Source organism: Eumetopias jubatus, unplaced genomic scaffold (genome assembly GCF_037043125.1).
Source record: "Eumetopias jubatus isolate StellerSeaLion01/CBP00866 unplaced genomic scaffold, mEumJub1_p1.0 scaffold_7, whole genome shotgun sequence".
Classification (NCBI taxonomy): Eukaryota; Metazoa; Chordata; class Mammalia; order Carnivora; family Otariidae; genus Eumetopias; species Eumetopias jubatus.
Window position 1 is genome coordinate 128912325 of NW_028274813.1, and position 22246 is coordinate 128934570.

At 51.0% G+C, this 22246-nt stretch overlaps 1 protein-coding gene across 1 annotated transcript in view; it reads right to left on the reverse strand.

The window, feature by feature from the left end:
* Positions 1-3945: 3945 nt before the first annotated feature.
* Positions 3946-22246, reverse strand: part of FAM174B (family with sequence similarity 174 member B) — a 29252-nt gene continuing 10951 nt past the window's right edge. Inside the window, exons 2-3 of the mRNA XM_028122214.2 lie at positions 14439-14570; positions 3946-5570 (exon numbers count right to left, since the gene is read on the reverse strand). Of these exons, the coding sequence (XP_027978015.1) occupies positions 5567-5570; positions 14439-14570 (136 nt within the window). The 3' untranslated portion in view covers positions 3946-5566. The remainder of the gene's footprint in view (positions 5571-14438; positions 14571-22246) is intronic.

The following is a 22246-nucleotide window of genomic DNA, read 5'->3' on the forward strand; positions in this document are numbered from 1 at the left end:
GAGCCAATGCTGGGACACAGGATCTCACAAGTTCCCAAATGCTCATAAGAGAAATGGAACTGAGTAGTTGGAATCAGGATGCCCAACAAATCTGGGCAAGACCCCCACATCTAAGGAATAGGCAGGAACCTGGGGGTGGCGGTCGTGTAATGTGAGAGAGACCATGTAACGCGAGGGGCCTCACATCGTGTAATGTGAGAGAATCATTACAAAGGAAAACAACGCAATCTCAAACACGTCCCTACTAAATCTTTGATTGGGGAAAAAAAAAATTTAAAAAAGGAGACATGGAAGATCCCTGTGAACCAGACTCCAGTCTGGCAAACAGTGCGTCCTCACTCCGCAGGTCTCCGGGGCGGGCTTGTCATCCCATGTGTGTGTCTGGTCGTCTCCCCGCCGCCACTGGTTCTAAAGTTGTACAATGACGCTGAGGCGATCAGACCTAGAATGAAGCCAAACACCCTCTCTTCCCTGGCGCACAGCCCAAGTCGGGTCCCGTGGATTGAGCAGAGCCACTGCCCCAGTTTGCAGCGCCCAGGCCAGGATTCCAGCAGAGGCCTCTGCCGGCAGCCTGGCACCCTGCACCTGCCATCCCCACCTGGTCTGCACTGCGAGGGGCCCTGCACCTGTCCGTGGACACCCCAGCCAGCCTGCACACCCCCGTCCCAGGCACACCTGGCCACTCTTCAGCCATGGTGCGGGCACGGTGCAAGCGGCCCTAGACAGGATGTCCCGGGAAGCCAGGTACACTGAGGCAGAGAATTCTAGCATGAGATCTGGAGAAGGCCACAGCGAGAATGCGGCCCTCTAGAGGGTGGGGTGCCAGGCAGGACACATGACCTTCAGGGTCCTTGACCCAGAGCTCAGAGGTTTTATGCCATCCTGCGCGTCAGCTGCTATATGGTCTCTGAAGAGACGCCCCCCTCCCTCCTTCCTTTAGGGGAAAGTGCTGGAGAGGGCAGGAGACTTGAGGCCCAAGACCTGTCCCTTTTAACCAGCTAACCCTGCACAGCGGCAAAACCATCCCGGTCCCGTGCCTCCAAGGAGAAAACAAAGACCATCACCAGCCTCCCCACGTGGTTGGCTGGACTCCCAGGCCGTGAAAGTGCTGGGCCCACAGGAGATGTGTTTTCTTACGGGGAGTCAGGGAGGAGGTGCGGCTCTGGATGGGCACAGCCCAGGACCCGTGGAAATGAGAGCAGCACCCCGCGTCGGCTCCAGGATGGACGCCTACAGAAAGGACTCTCCCAAGGAGCTGAACAAGAGCCTGGATGAAAACACACCTGGCCCACAGGAGGGACTCAAACCTTACCGGTGACGGGGGGCAGCGGTGACAATTTCCCAAGTGACTCTGTGCCAGGCACATGCAGCTCGTGCTTTGCTGGATCATTCCTTTTAATGATCGCAATCATCAAAGTAGGCTTGCTCCTGCCCTATGGCCGTTGGCTTGTCGGCTGGTTGGCAGCCAGACCAGGAATCCCACGCGGGTCTGGCCGCCTCCCGATTCTCCTTCCCGCAGGGCTCGGCAGCCCGGCTGGTTTTCCCGCAGACGAGGAGGAAAAGTCACCACACTCCTACCTGCCTGCAGCTCCCACAACAGGTCAGTGGTTAGACATTCCAGCCCAGGCCCCGCGGCCCCTGCTTTGCCAACACATGAGAGCTCTCTGTGTTCCCATCATGTCTGCGTAGCTCGTGGAAAACCCATCCCTGGGAGAACCAAGCTTGCTGATAAGCCAACCAACCGCACACACAATCTCACACCTCAGCCCGTTCTGAGTACACTTTCCAAGGAGACGCACACCCAGGTACTTGGCCGACCAAAGACTCGGGTGGCAATCTAGGATGTGGCTCACAGCCACCTCAGGAACGTGGGAGTCTGCCTGGTTCTCCAAAACAATGCAAAATAGGGGCGCCTGGGTGGCTCAGTCGGTTAAGCGTCTGAATCTTGATAATCAGCTCAGGTCATGATCTCAGGGTCGTGAGATGAGCTGCGCGTCAGACTGTCTACTGGGCTGAAGATTCTCTCTCTCCCTCTGCCCCTCCCCCCCTCAAAAAATAATAAAAAAATTAAATTAATGCAAAATAAACCGTTTTCACAAGCTGTGTGCCATGTGCGCTTGAGTCCACATGTTCTGGGGTCCATTCATAAAAACAAACCACAAGAATGTTTCAAGACACCAGCACTGCCAGGCCCAAGGCCAGCCCCGGCCCCCACCAGTCTCCTCAGGAAGCCATCTGGGGGGCTTGCTGGGGCAGACCCTTCCCCCACGCTGGCGGGTTGCAGCAGACACGGCCCGGGCCCTGGAGCCTACTCGCCCCTCGCCCTCGAAGGACGAAACCACTTAATTGCCGAAGACAGGACCTGATGCCAATACCCTCAGCCCAGGAGACCATGAATGGTGAGAACTGTCAGCACTATCGGGTCCTGCAAATTCGTGACTCTGATCTGGGAAGAGGTGCGCAGCGGGCAGGGGATGCAGGGGCTGCAGGGGGCTGCATCGGTGAGGCAGCATGGCGTCCTCTCCCAGCCCTGCACTAGCGTCTCCTGTGCGGAGTCCTCTTCCCTCCCCTTCACCCCTCCCTCCGCTCCCCTCTTCAGGAAAGGGCAGCTGTCCGATCCGCTGAAATGGTTGCCTCAGTCTCACTGGCAGGCCTGGGGCACTGCTGTATCCCATCCCTCGGATCTTGCTCTTCTGGCCATCTCCCTCTGATTCACTTAAACACAAGACTCCCACCGAACGGGGCACGGAGGGGAGACTGACAAAACTTTCAGCGACAGGGTGCCAATTCCTTATAAGAAGTCCCTTTGCATCAGCCGCCCAGTCTGTTCCCCAGCCCCACACCATATGGAACAACCATCTCCTGAATAACGTGCAGGCAGTAGAGGGAAGGGCTTTGATACTATGAATCACCTTTCCCTTCAGGCTCTCCTAGGTCCTACATGGTCCTACACCAGGCAAGACAGGCATCCCTTGTGTCGCAGGGGGGCATGGTGGGGGTGGATCCCCAACGGAACCCCCCCCCGATAAAAGGCAAGGTGCAGTATGGGCCAACCCTGGGGGACCCCCACCGACTCTGGGACAAGCTTCTTCTCCCCCAGCAGCCTGGCCCCTCCCTGGGTGTCTGAAGGACCCGACCCCACAGGAGACCCCAGCTGACGGGACCTTCCCGGGGGGGCTGGCTTCCCCACCGCACCCCCAGCCCTGCTGGGAGAAAGAGCCACCCTGCCAATTCCAGCTGTGAGAGAAGTGAGCAGGAGCCGCTTCTCTGGGAAGAGGAAGGCTGAGCACGCCCACCAGCACCTCCATAACTTCCAAGGACACCCCGTTAGGATGGAAGAAAGCGCGCTTTCCTTCCTGGAGTCCTGCTCCTCACCAGCTGAAGCCAAGCCAGGGAGGAAGGAGGCAGTAAGAAGCCAGCACTTTCTGACACAACTGGTTGTGTCTTCTCTGGAGATACCCCAGGATTCTCCAAACACGATGAAGGCTCAGGACTTCCTCGCCAAAGCGGCAGCCTCCAGGAAACGAGCAGGTGCGCCTACACCTGCGTGCAGAAACATCCCTCCCATGCCCTCCTCCCCACCGGCCCCACCGCAGCCCTAAACTGTCCTCTAGACCACCAGGGCCGAGCCTCTCCCCCGGGGCCCCCACCCCTGCCCTCCTCCCAGCCATGTGCCTGCACCCCTGACCACCAAAAGGCGCCTCACTGGTGCCTCCTCGGAACACATCCAAACCGAGGCACACGTGGGTCACGCCGAAAGGGTTTTATTTAGGAGCCCGCGTGCTGAAGCTCTGGGATTTAGAAGGTCACTCTTGGCGGCGGGCCGCGTCTGCCAGGCCCAGCAGAAAGCACCCGGCAGGTGGCCCCGGTATTGATGTGAAAGGCGGGAGCACTGAGCTTTCCCCCCACACACAGGATTCCAGTTCCAAGGTTTGGAGGGCGCCCAGGTACCAGGTGGCCGGTCCCACTGAGTCACCGCTCTGGCCCATGAGTCCCCGGTGGAGGGGAGAGGTAAAGCAGGCCCGCACCTGGAGCAAACAGGGCGGAGGAGAGAAGGGAAAGAGAAACCACCCATGAGCTGGAGGGAGTGGAGGGACAACCGCCTGTGCAGGTGTGCTCCTCCCCGAGCCATCTCCCTGGGCACCCCTCCGTCCTGCAGAGGCCAGTGTGCCTTCCCGACAGCCGGGGCCTCGGGAACCCGGGGACCCCCCCCCCAGACCCCGCCGCACCGACTGCGCTTCTCAGGAAACAAGAATCTGAGAACAGGTGAGTCAGCAAAGGCTACAGAGCTTTCATCCAAAGCCAACGGTGCAGGCATCCACAGGCAAATGCACAAACCTTGCAGAATGCCAGAAAAGAAGAGAGGGGATTAAAAAAAAGAAGAAGAAGAAAAAGAAAAGCAAAACCCCGCTCCAGAAAGAACAGAGTCCCGGGGCCCCAAAGGCACTGCTAACAGCTTTAGCAGAAGCAGCTTGGTTGTAGCAGATAATCTCAACCCCCAGGAAAGAGCAAAATGCGAGGTCTCCATCAACCCCGAGAAGTCAGCCCTGCTTCTGGAAGCTGGCAGACGTCTGGGCAAGCTCTGAAACAAGCCACGACCCCCAACCCACCCCTGTGGGAGGGGCCTTGCTGCGGTAACCTCCTGGGTCCCGCAGGGTTCCCAGTCCAGTCTGGCCTAGACCCAACTTCAAACCCAGTCCCTGACACTGTGCCTTTTCCAGCCAACCCAATCCCCATTCATCTGAATCACCACGGTGATTTTTTAAAATTACATTTCCAAGAGCAACAGTGTAGAACAGGGCAGAGAAACAAGGAGGATGTTCCTAACCAAAGGCTGCCTTGTACTGCTTCTTCCCCCGAGAAAAGGAGAAATGATTCTATGTGTACGTACACACACACACGTACACACCTGTATATGAGCACGTATAGGTTTTTCCCTGATGCTCAGAATTCTTTGTGAACTAGCTATGCCTGATTCTGCTGAACCCTTTTTTGAAAAAGGAAAGAAAAGGAGCCAGAAACACCAGTTACGCTTCTGCTAGGGCTGGCCAGCTCTCTCAACATTTCCACTTTGAACTTTCGCACAGCCATCACCAGAAGCAGGCCAAAATCTGACCAAGCCCAAAAGACCACCAAAAGGTCAGATGTCTAGAATGTCATAGATCCAGGAGAGCAGAATGTCAGAGATTCTAAGTTGAATATCCTTCAGGCTTTTGCGTTTTTTAGGTTCCTGTTAACTTCTGAACTTTACTCTTTACTTTTATCAACAGTTACCTTAAAATTGTTTTTTTAAGTCAAAATGTTTCTACCCCTGCCCCTTAGCAAGGCAAAAGCCCTCTTGAGGAGAAAAGGGTGACATTTTAAAGGGGCATCCAAAGGGTGGTAGAGGCGACTCTCCTGCAGTAACATTCGGAGCCATCGTTCGACACACGCAAGGGTGTCAAAGTTTCATCAACAATGTTTGTTTTGGTTTCAACACCTCAGACGAGACAGCTTCCAGATCCTTCACACCCCAGGCTGCAGCTGACCAATGTTCCAGAGGATGCCAACACGCTGGAAATAGATTTTACCTGAAAGAAAAGGAAGAACCAGTCAGTGCCCTCAGCAGAACCCTGCATCCATCCTGACCCTAATGGTCTCCAACCTGCAGGCCACACTCGCCAACCACAGGACCTTTGAACATGCTGTCTGGAAGGCAACTCCTTCCTTTCCTTCAGATCCTAGCTCCCCATGCAGACGCCCTAGTACACAACTTCTTTTGTCCTTGTAACCCTCCTTCCTAGCACGTCTACCAGTGTTTGCACCAGGCCTTGGCAAAATTTCTCTGTAAAAGTCCAGAGAGTAAATATTTTTTTCATTTTGTGGGTCCTACATTCTCCATGGCAACTACTCAACTCTGTCCCTGTGGAGCAAAATCAGCCACGGACAGTACGAAAATGCTTGAGCATGGTGGTGTTCCAATAAAACTTTATTTGTGGACCCCGAAATTTGATCTGCTAACACTTTTTCCACATCATGAAATGTTAGTTTTCTCTTCATTCTTTTTCAACCATTAAAAATGTAAATCATTCTTGGCTCATGAGCCATACAAAAACAGGCCGACAGCCAGATTGGACCCACGGGCCAAAGTCTGTGAATCCCTGGTTTGTGTCATTATCTGATTCATTCCTGGCTCTTGCTTAGGCTGGGAGCTCCTTTCAGGCAAGACCCTCGTCTGAGCTCACTCACCTTCAAACCCGCAGCACCAAGCATGGTACCAGGCAACATAGTGGGTACAAGGAACATTTGTGCAGTGAATGAAAGAAAGCTGGAAAACTAAATCCATTCAAGACATCATCCAAAGAGACTCAGAAAAGGAGGGAAAATCTGCGAAGTCAGAGCCATCACCATCCTCTGTTCATGTTTGATCACGGGCAACACAAAAATCACACATGTAAAAACAGTGGGGATTTAACAGAAGTTATAAAATTATGAACGTCTTTTCAAAATGTTACATGATTCCCAAATATAATCATTATCGGGTAACTACTTTCTAAAAGACACAGACATCCTATTTGTAGGAAATAAACACTTAAGTATTTCCTGGAAAGGGACATGATATATGTAACTTACCCTCAAATAGTTCAGAAAAAAAAAAAAAATCCATATGCACACACACACAGCCATCATCAGGCAAATGAGGCAAAATGTTAAACCAGGAAAATCTGGGTAAAGAGTATACTATTTTTGCTTTTGCAACTTTTTTTAAGTTGGAAATGACATCCAAATAAAAACTTCAAGAAAAAAACCCAAATAGATAGGGGCATCCTCCTATTGGCCACTAGGGTACCCTCCTCGACAGACGAAAAAGACAAATCGCCACAGCCGTGTCCTGCGTGGGGTGGCTTTCTTCCAGCGCCCACATGCCCCCTCCCCTGGGCTGAGGAGTGGGGGGCGAACCTCCCAGACTAACATCCACGAGCCCACGCACTCCCCCGCCACTCTACAGATGCAGACTGCTGGACCTCAAGTGTTCAGAATCCCCCCACCAGGCCTGCCCCCCACGGTCAAGCTGCATCCACTGCAGGTTCAATGTTGAGGATGGCGGCGGGGGGCACCAGGGGCCTGAGGCTTTCAAAGCTCTCAAAGACCAAACCAAGAACAGGCATGCCGATATTGCTGATCTAGTGATGGCACATCTTGGCGATGCTACGAGAGCATACCCCAAGGTCCTCAGCCGGGACCCCTATGGGCGCCCATCCCCCCAGGCAGCTGTGTCCACCCCTGTGCTTATATAGTATAAGCGCACATGAAGGGTGGAGTGGAACAGGGCAGACATAGGGGGTCCCCCACAAATCACCACACTGGATACAATTCCTCAGTTCCTCCACAGCAGAGCTAAACCTGCAGGGCAACTGCCCGAAAAGAGAAGACAACAGAGCTTCCACACACCTCCAAGGGGGAGCAGTCGCTCTGGGCACATGCAATCACCCTTGCGGGTCACCAGCTCCTTCAGCCTCTCCCAAAAGAGGGAGCTCCATGGCACGTCTGAGCAGTGGGGCTGGCTTCAGATGCCGGTGACACTGACTCAGGAAGCCCCAGGGCACCATGGACATGGACCCTAGGTCTCCTCACTTCATCTTGCTGCCTCCGCAAGCTCATGCAGCTTTGGGGCTCTCCTCTGGAGGGCTCTGGGGGGTGGAGGGCTGAGGCTCACAGCTGCAGCTCACCTGGCTCTCCCTCTGCACACCCAAACTCGCACATGCTATCCACTCTTCCTGCAACGCCCTCACGCCTCCCTGCCCGTCCACCTGCTCCGGGGTGCTTCCTTTCAAACCCACCATAAGCTGCACCTCCTTTGGGAAGAGCTTCCTGCCCAGGAGGGGCACCCCTCCCGGCTCTCCACAGTACCCCATTCTTTCCTCCCCTGTGGTTCTCGGGCTGTCTTGTGTCAGTGTTCCTGGCTGTGTCCCCGTCTCAGCACAAGCTCCCGGAGGGCAGGCCAGGCTCACCCATCCTCACAGTGACTGCAACAAGCAGGCTCACAAGCTGGCCACTCGGAGCGGGGCATGAGCAGAGATTTCTAAATGGACGCTCTCAGCCTCTCTGTCTCCCCCCAGAAGAGCCAAAGCGCTAATGACATTCCTGCTTCATCAGTAAGATAAACCCGAAAGAGTCTCCATGCTGAGCCCACCCCCCAACCCCCCTTGGAAGTTCCCTGAGACATGAAGACGCGTTTAGGTGTCATGCTCCCTGCTTATTCCTTTCAAATTTCCAAGTGTCCTGTCCAACGACACTGGGTCACAACCATCGCAGAGAAGGAGAGGGACGTGTCCCAACCTGTCCATGTCCCATGCTTTGTCTGTCAGCAGAAAGAGTCCTCCCCGCAAAAGCACCCGCCTCTGCACCTGTCCGGAGCCCTGGCAGTTGACCCCTTTGTGCAGTGGTGAAGGACTCCTCAGGAACAGGGCACACGGGCCCCAGGAATAAAGGACAAGCCGAGGGAGGTAGCAAGGCCCCATCTGGGAGCGTGCGTGAGGCTGACAGATGTGAGGATCACCACCGCCCATCAGCAGGCCTGTGGCTTTCATCCCAGGACAGCAAACATAGAAAGAAACCACTGGATAACGTGGCTAGCTTTTACAAAAGCATTGCTAGTGAGGATTATTTGTGCTGGGTTTCTTTTTTCCTTTTTTTTGTTTTTGCCTGATTCTTACGTAGCTCTATAAACTCTGTGGGGGTGTATGTGTGTGTGTGTGTGTGTGTGTGTGTGTGTGTGTGTGTGTGTGTGTGTGTGTGTGTGTGTGTGCAGGAAACTGAGTAAGTCACATTCACTTAGTGGTAAATTTTCATTGCCACACAAATTCCTGTTCGCATAGGTTCTCCCCTCACAGACATGAAACTCAAAAGAGTTTTAAGGTGCACGGTACCTTACCGAGAACTGAACCCAGATTGCCAATATTCCTTTTCAGGGAAACCAAAAGGTCTCATGACATGCCCGTTTTACACACACAAGCTCAGCATCCTGTAAGGAAGAGGGCAGGCTGAGCTTCATTCCGAGTGCTCTGGGGATGACTCTGCTTCTGTTTCAGGTCCAGGTAGGATACTCGGGCATCCCCGGGGAGGGGCCTGTGGGTCAACAATTCGTTCCAGGCCTCAGAAGCTCAGGATACCCATCGCCTCCACAGCTGTCCACAGGCTGATGCTCCTAACAGCTTCATTCCTCACTCTAGAACCTTCGTTCCAGAAGATGAGGAAGCACGGGATATGCAAAAGGCCTTCTGAGCCCAACCTTCCAGAAGTCACCGTGCTGAGCGAACTTAGCATCCACCACAGGGTGTCCCTGGGGACTCTGAGCCCTGGGCCTCAGTCTAGGACAAGTGAGTCAATCTGTTTTCTCCTGCTCCCAGCCTTACCTCCAGGAGCCATTTGCTGCAAACAGCCACCCGATGCCCGTTGTTCCAAAGACAAGATGCCAGGCACAGTGCCTGGCGTCACAGCAAAAATCTCATCGGTTTCTAATGAGATTCCCACAGGAAGTTCTACCCCAGAGAGGGTGGGAGGCAGGCATTTCTAGAATGCATGACTGGATTCCCACAGTCCACATCTTTTGCAAACCGAAGAGACACAGGAACGGGGCCCAGACGCACGGTGGGTAGGAGCGGTGTGCCTCCCAGGCTCCCAGCAGCCTACATTCGGGCTGCACATGGCACAGCCGCCAGTACCACCCACGGACAAACGGGAGGAAGGGCAGCATCTGCCTCCTGTTGGGGAAACGCCTAGAGGGGATCACAGAAGTAATAACGCGGGGGTGCACAGAGACCCAAAACATCAGCCACAGCTGCACGCTGGGCCAACCGAGCCCAAAGCACGAACGGCCAGGACTCAAACGCCTTGTGAAATATGGAATCATTTCAAAACCCCAGGGTTCTCTGTAATCTGTTTAGCCATCATTTCTTTCCTCTAATTAGCCTTTTTAAGTACAGAGATGGAAATTCATTTCTGCAGATTCTGTTGCCCTCCCCCCTCGGGCCCCCACCACATCCGGCCCTAAGCATCGGAGGTCTCACCTCACGGATTAGAGCATCCCAGTTGCATCGGAGCCCAAAAAGAGGGCTCTGCACAGAAGCCTTGCCCTGGCCACCTTCTCCCCATTTCCTGCCTGGCCAATGTGTCCAGGCTCTAAGTCACAAAGTATTATCAAAGAAATGCACGTGCAACAGTCTGAACCGAGTTACTGCCTCGCTGCCCCGGCTCCAAGAACACGATTTTCCTCTTTGCACTCACTCATAAACTAACCCAAGGTCCCAATTCAGCTGCATTGATTGAAATGTAGTCTGTTTCCCAGAGGAACCCCAATAGTTAGTTGAGCTATGTCTAAACAGGAAAGACACGTACCCGTGAGCAGATTATCAGGTACAGACAAGGAAGTTCTCAAAAACACTCAACCGAACATAAAACAGGTCTTAAAATTCTTGTTCTTTCAAACTTATTGACCTATAAAGTTGTTTGTAATGTGTCATTCAGGTGGGAAACGATTCCAAAACAGCATGTGTAACACAGTCCTACTTCTATAAAAGAAAAAAAAGAAAGAAAGAAAAGAAAATTCACAGATACACACTCATACACACTCTAGTGGTTACCGTTAAGCGGTGAGATTACAGGTAATTTTTATTTTTCCTTTCTCTTGTCTGTAATGTCTACAGCATACTTTACACCTGTACTCAGGAAAGCTGTTGTTCGGTCTTCCTAAATGGTCAGTCGCCTTTGGGCCCAAGGACTGGAGCAGTCTTGTATCTCATGACCCAGCTCCAAGTTCACTTGCATCCTGATATCATTTCAACCCGCGAACAATGCAAACTTCCACCAGGAGCTACTTGAAGTTCAACAGGGAGGCAGGGGAGCGCCTGGTGATAGGAAAGCCTGTGGAAGGCAGCCAAAATGCTGACACCAGGAAAATAACTAAAAATAAGAGTCAAATACTCGATTTTCTAAATACTCAATGGAAGACATTGGAAACACACCCAAAGGAAGCCTAAGGAAGGGAGGCAGCGCCCCTGGCCCCCTCTGCCTTCTCTGCACCTGGAGCAGCTCCCCTACCATCCCTCAGCCCCTGAAAATGGACACCTGGGCAAAGTTCGTCTCCAGCCCCTTCTTGGTCAGGAGCACCTCTCAGCTGGTGAGCCGATCACTGTCTGTAGGGCTGCTAAAACCTCCGGAGACATCGAGGTACCTGAGGGACTTCAGGTAATTCCTGTCTTAAAAATTACCATGCAGGGCACCTGGGTGGCTCAGTGGGTTAAGTGTCTGACTCCAGCTCAGGTCATGATCCCGGGGTCCTGGGATCGAGCTCCGCAGGGCGTCTGCTTCTCCCTCTGCCCCTCCCCCTGCTCATGCTCTCTCTCACACTCTCTCTCAAATGGATAAATAAGATCTTTAAAATAAATATAAGTATAAATGTAAATAAGAAATACCATGCGTTGAGGGGCTCCATGCTATTTCTGTGTCAGAGAGAGATGGAGCGCCCATTATTAAATGGCCAAGGACGATGCTCCACAGCATGCTTCAGAGACCTGGTTTCTTACCTGCTCTTGCCCTTACAACACACCAGGGAGCAGACTCAGACTTCCAAAAAAACAAAAGTATGAATCTGTTACCCTAACATCCACCACGTGGTTCATTTAATCATTTGCTTTTAGAAACAAAATCAACTATGTTGAAGAGATCTCTGCCTCCCTGCCTTCATGGCAGCATTATGGCTTGTCGATAGCCAAGACATGGAAACAGCCAAAGTGTCCATCGACAGATGAACAGAGCAAGAAAACATGGTATACATATGGTACACATACACAATGGAATATTACTGGGCATCAAAAGAAGAAAATCTTGCCATTTGCAATAACACAGACGGACCTTGAGGCCATTATGCTATGTGAAATAAGCGACACAGTGAAAGACTAATACCACATGATCTTACTCATATGTGGAATCTCAAAAAACCAAACTTGTAGAAAAAGGTCACATTGGTAATTATCCGAGGAAGAGGGCTGGGGGTAGGGGACTTGGGTGAAGATGGCCAGAAGGTACAGACTTCCAGTTAAGAGATAAATAAGTACTGGAGACATAATGCATATCTGAAAATTGCTAACAAAGCACCAGCATCGATACAGCACAAATTGTCAGCCTAGCAAAGGCACTTGCTTCATTATTTGAAGAACTAAGACGAGCTGTGGAATTTTCTTAATCTGACAGTGGTTTCAATATGTACCTTCTTCTCATGATCCCAGACACAGTATCACCCCAGCAGTCTTTAGACCACAATAAACGTGTATCCAGGTACTCAAGAAAGGGCCCCCTTTTCCACCTTACACCAAAGCACGAGTCTAAAGATAGAACATCTGGACAGATGGACTGTTCTATTTCTCTGTTAGGGTCTTTTCCTGTTTCGTGAGATCTGAGGCTTCCACCATTGGTTCAGTCACTAAATATGGATGGGATTCTACTCGGTGTCTCAGAATCAAAACAGTACATTGATCCACGTAAGCCCTCGAGTGCTCCCCAGTGTATAACACCCAGGCCTGCAGGATGCAGCAGACCCTTTTCACTGTGACTAATAATGAAGACATAGTTTTCTTCACATTATGTTTTGTTTCTGTGCATTCAATGTGAGACAGATAAAATGGCTAAGCAACAAAACCAGTACAATCACTAACTTTCTTATGTGTATATTATGTTGTCAAGCGGATGAGTATCACTGATTGTTTTGATTCTACTCGAAGAGGGCTATTTACCTAACATGCAAATTACAGCTAATAGTTTGTTCTGCTATCTACGATAAGCAATCCAGGGTTTAATGTTTACCTGTTCTTAACAAGATTTAGGTGTGATTCATTAACAAACTGTTTCTAATATTGGTATGTATATAACATGATCATGCAGACATTTTTTTCAGACATGATGACAAAATAGTATTTTTAGGTTAAAAATATACACATACACACACATATATGTATTTACACTTGGAGATATATAACAAATATATATATTTGGGGATATATCTAATATATCTGGGAATATAGCTAACAAAAACCTATAAAACATTTACAGAGAAATTTTTGGAAGTACTGAAAGACATTTTTTTTAAATACCTAAATAAATGGAAAGTCAACCCATATTCATAGATTGGAAGGGTTCTGCTGATTCCCCTTAAACTGATACATGGAGTCAAAATCCCAAACTTCGTTTTGCCGATTCTGACAACTGATTTACATAGAAGGGCCAAGAACAGCCAAGGCTGTGCTGATCAAGAACAAGTCAGGAGAGGTGTGGAAGACGTGCCTTCTCAAGTATGGAGAAGCTGTGTGTGCTGGTTAATCTCACGCATCACCTTGACTGAGCCATAGCGTGCCCAGGTATTTGGTCAAACACTGTTCTGAGTGTGTCTGTGAAGGTATTTTTGGGGGAGATTAACAATTTTTTCAGTAGACTGAGTGAAGCAGATGACCCTCTCTGCTGGGGGTGGGCCTCATCCAATCAGCTGGAGGCCTGAATAGTACAAAAGGTGGGTAAGAGAGAATTCACTCTCCTTGCTGACTGTTTTCAAACTGGGACACTAGTCTTTTCCTACACTTGGACTGGGACTCACACCACTGACTCTCCTGGTTCTCAGGCCTTCAGACTTGGACCTTTAAAATAAATCTTTCTATTGGTTCTGTTTCTCTGGAGAACTCTGGCAGGGAAAGCTCAGGATGGGGTCCAGCCCCGATCTGTGTCTCCCCTCTGTTGGTAATAACCGGAACATTGGGCAAACAGCTTCCTCTTCTTTGAGGCTTTGAGCCCTTTTTTCTCAACTATGCTTACAGTGAGCATCTCACATATCCGAAGGACACTCCAAAAGGATCCAAAAACCAAACTACAACCCTGAAGTCACAAAGTCCTTCGGACTCTCCTACGGGCTGCCTCTCGGTCACGCCCCTGTCTTTGGAGCTCATCAGTAAATTCTATCCAGGGAGTAACCTCCATCCCACCTCATGCTCTCAGCCGCGAGTTTTAGAGAAGCTGAAAGAGAAGTGTCCATCTGTGTGCACCACGTGTGACCTCCGTGGCTGCTCGGACCCCACCCCCCACCCCCCGCCCCCCGCAGGGCATGACGAGCTCGCTCTCTGACACTCAGCCCCCCTTTCCTTCACGCAGAGCGCATTTCTCCAGCATCCGCATCTGGGGAAAGCGGGAATAGCCGCTTCTCTGCAAGCATCTCTCTGCAGGCTCCCTGGGGGCTGTGCGTTCTAGGAAGGGATCAAAGCAGTTCCCTCCATAAGCAGGACGCCCCAAGGTCAAACACGCAACCAAAGAACAAGGACACGTGGACACCACGCCTGGCCTCAGTTGTTTTCCAAGGTGAACATCCTACCACCCCAACGCCCGAGAGCCCAGAGGGAGCTGCTGTCCCCACCCCATACCTGTATTTGATGTCAAATACCGTGGAGTCCTCCTCGTCGTCGTCCTCCTCATTCAGTGGGGCCATCTCCACGCGTTCAGCTGGAGTAGTGATGATGTCATACTTGCGGGTCTTCTTCAACCTCTTTCCCGACCTGGAAGAAGAGAGACACGTTCCTGAGAACGCTAGGATCCCCACAGGTAAGTCACGCTGCCACCTCCAGCCCGGCTCCCAGAAGCCCTGGCGAACGTCCCAGCTCCGTCCCTTTCGGCCATGGGACCTCTACGGACTCCTGACCTCGCCAGCCCTGCTGGTCCTCGCCTACAAAGTGGAGATGATTATGCCTGCCCTGAGCACTGCAAAGCCCAGTCGTCGAGAGAAATAATGCCCCAGTGCAATATTTTTAAAAGGGCAAAACTAATGCAAAGAAAATCTGCGATGAGCAGAAGATCAAAATGCTCAGTGAAGGGCGCCTGGGTGGCTCAGTTGGTTAAGCGACTGCCTTCAGCTCAGGTCATGATCCTGGAGTCCCGGGATCGAGTCCCGCATCGGGCTCCCTGCTCGGCGGGGAGTCTGCTTCTCCCTCCGACCCTCCCCCCTCTCATGCTCTCTCTCTCTCTCAAATAAATAAATAAAATCTTTAAAAAAAAATGCTCAGTGAAGACAGGCTCCAGCGCCGCGTCTGCAGGGGCATGACACACCTGTCCTTCGCCCCCTTGCTCCTCATCCTCAACCCGGCCCCGCTGTGTCTGTGCATCCCCGCTCCCAGCAGAAGTGGCATTGAGATCAGCACCTGTGGGCCACCCAGGTGGGATCCGGGCCAGGGCTCGGGTACCCTCTACCTGTGTGATCACGGGCAAGTCAATTCATCTCCCTAAGCCTCCGTTTCCAACTAAATAAAATAGGATAAGGGCAGTATTTGTCCCTCACAGGCAGGAGAGGATTAAGTGAGATGGTGCACGGAAGGGGCCTGCACACAGGAGGCTCTCAGCAAAAATTACTGTTAGTAATAATAATAAACAAACAGAAGTGCTACAGCCTCTCTCAGATGACAAGCACTTGTAAAAACAAGTCAATACTGTTTCCATCGTGAGGATTTATGAGGATAGTGAGTTATAACGCTAAGCTTTTTACCTCCAGGATGGTAAAGGGTCACTGTGGGCCACAGGGAAAGTGCTAAGACAAGGCCTTCAGTCTCTGGCGTTAGTCACTCTGCACGAAGGATGCAATATTCATCCGGGCATGGCTGAAAGTTTATGATGCCACTGGGAATAATACTATTATCATGACTACCGACGCTCTTTGCATTTATTTCTCCATGATCTTGAACATTTTCCCAAATGCCTCCGTAGCCTATGGTGTCCCTCCTCCTTTCTGAGTATATCTGATACTATGAGAAACCAGCCAAGCCCCTCCCCCCCCAAAAATCATAAAGGGGGCCCTGAAGAATCCTATGATCCTGCAGACAGTAAGCTGTTCCCAGGTGGGGACCACATTCAAGACACACACGAGATCTCTCGGTCTCCAGCATATAGAAATTCTTTGGTCAGTTTGTACGATGATGAAGTAAGAAGCTTTCAGGTTTCTTGTAATTTCTTTACAACAGCAAATTGTTTTTGTCTCACCTAATATGATTTACCAAAAATATGAAAAGAGTCATTTACACAGGAAAAATACACATTTATCTGTATGTGTATCTGTATCTTCGGCATAACTCACCCTACACAATCTATAGTACCTGCTCCTCAGGGTTCTCTGGTAGAAAAGGAGGTGTCCTGTGAATCTGAGGACTTGAGAAAGCCCCATGTGGATGCCCAAAGAGACGGACACCCCAAGATGGTTTCAGGCTAAGGAGTCCCATTGCTGTTTCTAACTCTTTCTCACGTATCATGAAGCCTAGAAAATGCAAAATCTGATTTGAAAACCTCGTTGTGCCCCGTTGGAACTTGAAACCTAGTTTAGTCATTGGCCCTGGGGCAGGACTGACTACTGACCCTGGAAGAAGGTTCTGGAGACTCTGATTTTAGCTTTGCTTCATGGGAGTGGATCCCTATCACCCATAAAATCCCCTCCCTCCTTCCTGATTGTTTATAGAGTCTTGTCATGACAAAATTAACCTATTTAATTTAAAATAAGATCCTTAAATACTTACCCAAGGAAGGAAGCTGGAAACCACCATCAGCCTCTAGAATGTCATGGCCTACTTGCTTTAATGCCAACCATTCCAACCACATGACCTCACAAAAGAATTTGAAACCCCAAGATATCACCAAAGGTATGATGGTTAAATGAAATGTCCAGACATTTCATCAAACGTTATTTCTGGGTGTGTCCGTGAGGGTAATTTTGGATGAGATTAACATTCAAATTGGCAGACTAAGTAAAGCCAACTGCCCTCCTCAGTGTTGTGGGCCTCATCCAATCAGTTGAAGGACTGCCCAGAATACAAAGACTGATCCTCCCACGAGTAAGAGAGTTCATCCTGCCTGATGGCCTTTGAGTTGGGACATTATATTTTGTTTGCTTCTTCCTTACCTTCAGACTCAAACTGAAACATTAGCTTTTCTTGGGTCTCAGGCCTGCCAGCCTTGGGATGGGAACTTTTGCCATTATAAGCTCTTGGGCCTCAAGCTTGCACATTCACCCTGCAGATCTTGGAACCTGTCAGACTCCATAATCTCGTGAACCAATTACTCAGAAAATATGTATCCATCTATTGATTATATTAATACAAATGATTAATATAGTAATAATATAATTCATATGTTATATATTGACATACATTCCGTGTGTGTGTGTGTGTGTGTGTGTGTGTGTGTGTGTGTGTCTATCTACCTACCTATCTTCTTGGTCCTGTTTCACTAGAGAACCCTGACTAGTGCAAAAGGCCATCAGTAAGAGCCCCCATACATGCTTTAAATGCCAGTTTTGACCTAATGAGCTGAAGAAATTACATTTCAAACAATCAACTCCCTGAGACACAAAAACCCTTCACAAACAAGGAGCCACGTCACTGTCCACTGTTGGACTTGTTAACAGGGAAACTGGGACCTGTGAGAAGTTGAAGAGACTCAGACTCATTGGCAGAGGCCTCCATGGACAAGCGCCTTCACGGGCGGGCAGGTGGTGGGCAGCCACTGCATGACGTATGACGCACTGCCCTCAGAGGGCACAGGATGGGAGGCTCCCCACATATTTCTCACCATAGAAAGCGACCCCTCCTTCTGTAGCTGTGTACAAGTTAGCAGTGGGGAACTGTTCGAACAGTCCATGAGCCTCTCCCGCAGACTCTAACCGTCCTGGGTTGGAGAACAGTGCCATCCTGCCCCGGAGAACAGAAAATGGACATCTCTCCAGTTGAAATAACCTCTCCTAGTCCTTCTCTGTCCTCTCTGAGTGTGGACACTCTAACCCATCTTTTCAAATTAATACTAGTTCATCATAGTTGAGCTCTTGCTGGGTGCCAGATAAGCTATTTACACACAGGATCACATGTGAAACATAAATCACTCTGTGAGGTGCCTCTGCCTCACCACTGAGGGAAAGGAGACTCGGAGGGGTTGACATCCCCATGGCCAAGGCCAAAGGCTGCCCCAGAACAGAGCTCCCTGGTGGTCACCTTGAACCACCCATGCCTGCCAAGAGGCAAGGGGCCAGCTCGCTCTTGCTACTTCCCCACTCACTCCCAACTGCAACCCCACTCCGCGCCCCCACCAGACTCCACACCCACTCAACGTTAACACCGAGAAACTCTCTGCCCTCATCAGACTTTTCTGGAACTTGCCACTTAACACAGCTCACACATTCCTACTTCAGACTGATCTGTACACACTTCTGAATCGTGGCTCCCTTAGGACATGAGCTGCTTTTGAGGCAGGCCAGCACCCACCTCCCCCCTCCTTTCGGCATCTGTATCTTCAGTGGCCTGGCTGAATCCCTTTTCCATCTGGTCCCTGCGGTTGAGGACGCTGGGCCACTGACCACACCCCCAGCTCCAGGGGTGGACATGGGACATGAAACCGAAGCCTGAGCCATTTGGCTTCAACCCCCAGGCCGTGGCAAGAGGGACAGGAGTGGGGACCAATCAGAGCCAATGGCCTTTTGCTAGCAAGGCTGGGAAGAGGGGACATAAATGTTCCACCCACTGGCCTTGAGACCAAAATGAAGTAAGCCATCTTGCCACCTTCTAGAAATGGAAAATAGGGGGCACCTGGGTGGCTCGGTCAGTTAAGTGTCTGCCTTCAGCTCAGGTCATGATCCCAGGGTCCTGGGATCGAGTCCCGCATTGGGCTCCTTGCTCAGCAGGGAGTCTGCTTCTCCCTCTCCCTCTGTGCGCTCTCTCTCTCAAGTAAATAAATAAAGTCTTAAAAAAAAAAAAAAAAAAAACGAAGGGAGGGAGGGAGGGAGGAAGAAAAGCCAGCCCTCCTTGACAGCTACCAAAGCCAGTCTGGGCCGGGGTTTCTGGCACACACAATGTGGAGAATCCGAACCGCCACGGGGTCTCAAAGGACCGAAGGCAGGCACAGCATGATGTGGAAGCTACGTCTATGACCATGCACACCATCTTGGGATTCTCTGACATTCTAATGGTAAAACTTCCACCTGTAAGTACAATTTTCTCATTTCATCAAACCCTTTCAAGCCCCAGGACACATCCCTGCTCTAAAAACAAAGGACCCCAAGTACCAAGTGCCTGAGTGACAATATCATAAAAAGTTTTGCTTAGGGCCACCGAGGAACAGGTTTCCCAAGAAGACAAACATCCTGGTGACTCCTTCCCACAGGGCTGTTTATAAGCACACCGGCCTAAGGAAAAGGCAAAGTCCACATGGCCACAAAGACTCTGAAGTCCCCTGAGTCTCTCCAGGGGACCATGGGTCAGCTTGTGGACACGGCCCTCCCTTCACTCACCAGCCTGAGAAGAAAGCTCTAGACACCTGGTTCTAGAGCCCAGGTGTAGAGTCAGACCTGAGTTCATAACCCAGACACATGTGGGGCTGGACAGGGTTGGGGGGGGACCAGGCAGAAGAGCAGCTTGCCAAAACCGTGGGGCACAGAGCTTCCGGCTAAAGAAGGAGATTCAGGAAATCAAAGAAAGGCAAAGATAGAGCTGGCCCGTGCCCCTTGACACAGTTTCTCCTTCCTGGAACAAGGTCCCTTTAAAGCAGGTGGCCTCAACGAAGGGATGGCAAATGGTGGTTTTAAGTAAACGTTCGCATTGTGCTTCACAGGAACAGGCAAGACCGGAGAAGTTCTAAGAAACAAAGGATCCTTCCACGGGAGCCAAAACACACATTTCTAACAAGACAGAGGAGAAGTTCAAGATTCTTGTAGTCTGAAACGTAACCCTAAAGCCGGAGGATTTGTTTACTCAAAGGCCCTTTCAGCAGCTGGTCAGAAGAGGGTTTGCGCCGCCTGTGCAAACACAAAAGCCGGGAGCTGAGCTTCGGAGCTCAGCAGGCCTCTGTCCTGGCCCTTCCCCACCAAGAGGAACACAACCAAACGAACCCTTAAGGGTTGGGGGTGCAGCAGTCAGACCCACAGACTGCACGTCCAGAGATGGGGTTCGGACATCGGTTCTGCAATTCCTTCATTACGTGCCTCTAGACGACTCGCTCACCTGAATCTTAATTTCATATCCATTTCCACCACGTGCCTGGTTCAGTTGGGGTTCTGGTGGTGGGTCCCCAGGGTGCCTCCCTGCCCCAACCACCCCATGGGACCACAGCTTTCCCATTTCCCCAACGAGGCCTTCCCAGAACACCCCACACAAGTCAGGTGTCTGCCTTCTTCAGACTCCCTGTGATCTCCATTCATGAGCACTGCCCCCACTGTGGGGCACCATCTACATGTGACTCTCAAACCCGTGTGGCCCTCTTCTATCATCGCTCCCCTGGGGTGACAGTGATGGCAGCCACCATGATGGGCACGCTCAGTGCCAGGCATCACACGCGTGGTCTTACTGGAGCCTCCAGCTAGCGAGGCATCATGGAGTCAAGGAAACAAAAGCCAGGAAGCACTGAGTGACCTGACCCGCAAGTGGGACTCAAATCTAGGTCCACCACATCCCAGAACCTCCAACAAGAGAGCAGGAGACTTAGCTGAGACACCCGGTGTCCCCATACTCTCAGAGTGGGTACTCTCAGGCAGCTAGAAGTTCAGCTGTGAGGGCTTTTGGTGGCCGGCCACCTCCTGCCACTGCCAAAAGCAACCAACAGAAGACCGTGTCAATGAAGAGAGGACGCGTCATGCTTCTGACAAGAAAGTTTCAACCTCCATACTGATCTCAGGGCTCGCAAATGAATCTACCAGTTTAATTAAATCGAATAAAATACTGACAGATTTTTGTGGGGCAATCTAGACAAGTTGATCCCAAAGCTGGGAGAAGGAAAAATTTTTTAAAAAGTTAACAAGAATAGCCAGGAAAATTCTGGAAGAGAGGAATATGAAGGGAAATGGGGCCTAATTGAGTGTTTACCCAAGCCTGGGGGTTGGGAGGGAGATGGGGGTTTTGCTGATGGGCTTAGGAATTTCTTTCTGAGGTGATGAAAATCTTCTAAAATTGATTGGGGTGGGGGCGCCTGGGTGGCTCAGTCGTTAAGCATCTGCCTTCAGCTCAGGTCGTGGTCCCGGGGTCCTGGGATCGAGTCCCACGTCGGGCTCCTTGCTCGGCAGGGAGCCTGCTTCTCCCTCTCCCACTCCCTCTGCTTGTATTCCCTCTCTCGCTGTGTCTCTCTCTCTCTCTGTCAAGTAAATAAATAAAGGCTTTAAAAAAAAAAAAGATAACATTTTTAAATATAGCAGGCACGTGTCAGGACTGCTCTTTCCTGGAACTGGCCCAGGGCCCCTCTGCTCCGCCCAGAGCCGGCACTGTCCCCTCGCAGAGCATCTGCTGACTTCAGGAGTCAGACCCAGCAGCCGAACCTTCCCTCCACCCTAGCTGATTTCATTTTTAATCCCATTAAAGTAGTTTCGTAGGGGGGGGCGCCTGGGTGGCTCAGTCGGTTACGTGTCCGCCTTCGGCTCAGGTCATGATCCCGGGGTCCTGGAATGGAGCCCCGCATCGGGCTCCCTGCTCCGCGGGGAGTCTGCTTCTCCCTCTCCCTCTGCTTTTGCGCTCCCCCTCTCTCTCTCTGACAAATAATAAAGTCTTAAAAAAAATTAAAATTAAAAATATATGTCTATCTGTAAAAAAGTAAAAAATAAAAAAATAAAGTAGTTCCATAGCTCAAGGACCAGCATGCTGCCAAAACCACACTACTTGTCGCAAAGAGCCCGTGTCACCTTTGACATTTAGAAAAATTCCTAAAGAAAACGAGAACAAAATGAGGGGGAGACTACATCTAGCAGTGGCCGGCAGTTGGCTGAGATGCCATGCACGCAGCCTTAAAGCCTGGTGCGGCTTCTGCTCTGGGGTCAGAGGCCTTTCGCACTTTCCACTCTGACCCTGACCCTGCACCTGCGTCTTCAAAGCCTAAGACATAACTGAGCCTTCCCTAGAAAAATAAGTACACTTGAAGACAGAAAGAAGCCAATTCCAAAACTCACCCCCCAGCACCCCTGTAGGGAAGCAGGGGCCGGAGAGGCCGGGACAGCAGTGCGGTCCCTGGAGAATGGGCAACGACTCGGGCTTAGCCCTGAGCTTGGACGGCGAGGCCACCACTGCCCCCCACCAAGGCAGGCACCCAGGATACAATTCCCAAGGACAACCTTCCTTCCTGCCCTGCCTTGGGCCCGGCCACCTGCGCTCCACCCAACACCTTCCTTTTAGAGCAGTTTAAACAAGGCACTGAAAGAGGTAAACAGCACTGCGATATGAACCTCATCCCA